Source organism: Hibiscus syriacus, unplaced genomic scaffold, assembly GCF_006381635.1.
Source record: "Hibiscus syriacus cultivar Baekdansim isolate YM2019G1 unplaced genomic scaffold, ASM638163v2 tig00111427_pilon, whole genome shotgun sequence".
In the NCBI taxonomy this organism is placed as follows: Eukaryota; Viridiplantae; Streptophyta; class Magnoliopsida; order Malvales; family Malvaceae; genus Hibiscus; species Hibiscus syriacus.
Genome location: NW_024063088.1, coordinates 1,220,695 through 1,222,409, shown reverse-complemented (window position 1 = coordinate 1,222,409; position 1,715 = coordinate 1,220,695). Strand labels below are relative to the sequence as shown.

The following is a 1,715-nucleotide window of genomic DNA, read 5'->3' as shown; positions in this document are numbered from 1 at the left end:
TATATGGAAAAAGATAATTAATTAAATGCAGCTCAATGAACCTTGATCTTCTTTACCATATACAGATTTTAGAATGTATTCGATGCACGCATAAATCATATGTTAAGAATAAATCCCATAAAAAACAAGAATTGTTTAACTCAAATTTGTTGGTCATTATTTCTTTTCTCCAATCTGGGTAGAATTTTAATTATTTATATTGTAAATATTTTAGTTGATTTAATAAAAGTATTGGGTTGGAATCAAACTGGTCAAAAATATTGGCATTTATGAACAATTTGAGAAAAAGACAAAGACGAAAGCTAATACAACCATTTCCAACCCCTCACTTTGTTTCATCCCTCAACAATTTTCTTTTCAACTATATATATATATATATGAAGGCTGCTTCTTCTTCTTTCAAATTTTGCTGGGAGTTTGGGTTCATAGCCTTTTCTTTTCTGGGTATCCCGTAATAGCTTTGAATTGTAAGATTTTTTTTAGGTTGAAATTGTTGGTGGGGTTTTAAAATTTTAGTGGTTTGGTTGATTTGCAGTGGTGAGAAAAATGGTTTCAGGTGCAAAGACACACAGTTTTGAAGAGGTTGCAAATCACAACAAGATCAAAGATTGCTGGCTCATTATTTCTGGGAAGGTCAGACCTTTCTCTTCATTTGATTACTCATTTCACTGCGTATTAGTTATAGATACGTTGACAACTGATTTGAGTAGTTAGTAGCACGTGAACAATGGCAACACATGTTAATCCTAAAATCTGATTTTTTTTCTGATAGTTATTTATTTTGTTGATTGTATCCACCCTGAATTTTATTTGTGTATATTCGTACCAAAATTGTGTTGTTAATGCATGTGTGTCCATCCTACAAAAATATTTCGGGATCCGTTGATGGTTAAATTGCTACTCTGTAATCGGCTACATTAGATGAACAATTCCAGTTTTGTAGCATTATTAAACAACCCCTGGGTTTGGATGAAAAAAGAATCATGTTAACAAATATGCATCTTCTTCAAAAATGGGAGAACAACTAAATGTATGGAGTTGTTTGCTAAAGCAGTAAATAGTTGAGGTTTCCCTGTAATAGGTGTATGACGTAACTCCATTCATGGATGAGCATCCCGGAGGCGGCGAAGTCTTGCTTTCAGCGACGGGTACGTAAATCTTTTATATATGATTGTATTTGATAAATTTAGTAGGAAGATGATGATGATGGCGGTGTAACAGGGAAGGATGGGACAAATGATTTTGAAGATATTGGGCACAGTGATGAAGCTAGAGAAATGATGGAAAAATACTACATCGGTGTGACTGATTCTAAAACTGTCCCGACCAAGCGCACCTACATTCCGCCGCAAGAAACGCCAAACAACGCCAACGCTAAGGCCTCTGAATCACTGGTTAAGATGCTACGATTTCTACTGCCCCTCTTCATTCTCGGCTTGGCTCTTACACTTGGTCTCTACACCAAGAAAGACTAGGAAGGAAGTTTTTACTTTAAAAAAAGTGATGTTTTATTTGCCTTTACTGTCTTCAACATCATACTGGTTCATCAATTCATTTGTCCAAGATTATGGATTGGGACGTCCAAATAAAATTCAAAAAGGTATGAATCTTTCAAACGTAGGATTGTTCAGTGATAAATAATAATGCAGATTTTCATACTATAGTGAATTAGTAACAGAATGTAATAATTTATGGAACCTTGGATTGGTCTGCCG

The 1,715-nt window shown here is 34.6% G+C and overlaps 1 protein-coding gene across 1 annotated transcript; it reads left to right on the top strand.

Moving 5' to 3' along the window:
* The first annotated feature begins 435 nt into the window (after window positions 1-435).
* Window positions 436-1,502, top strand: LOC120163023 (cytochrome b5-like). The gene is made up of 3 exons (XM_039173057.1): window positions 436-633; window positions 1,082-1,148; window positions 1,222-1,502. Exons 1-3 carry the CDS (start codon window positions 547-549, stop codon window positions 1,473-1,475), a joined length of 408 nt encoding a protein of 135 aa, XP_039028988.1. The 5' UTR covers window positions 436-546; the 3' UTR covers window positions 1,476-1,502.
* The last annotated feature ends 213 nt before the right edge of the window (window positions 1,503-1,715 follow it).

Excerpts from the sequence above, each read along its gene's own strand:
- LOC120163023 (XM_039173057.1), top strand. The coding sequence starts at position 547 with ATGGTTTCAGGTGCAAAGACACACAGTTTTGAAGAGGTTGCAAATCAC. Across the intron at positions 634-1,081 it reads GGCTCATTATTTCTGGGAAG|GTGTATGACGTAACTCCATT; the intron begins GTCAGACCTTTC and ends TCCCTGTAATAG. Across the intron at positions 1,149-1,221 it reads AGTCTTGCTTTCAGCGACGG|GGAAGGATGGGACAAATGAT; the intron begins GTACGTAAATCT and ends GCGGTGTAACAG.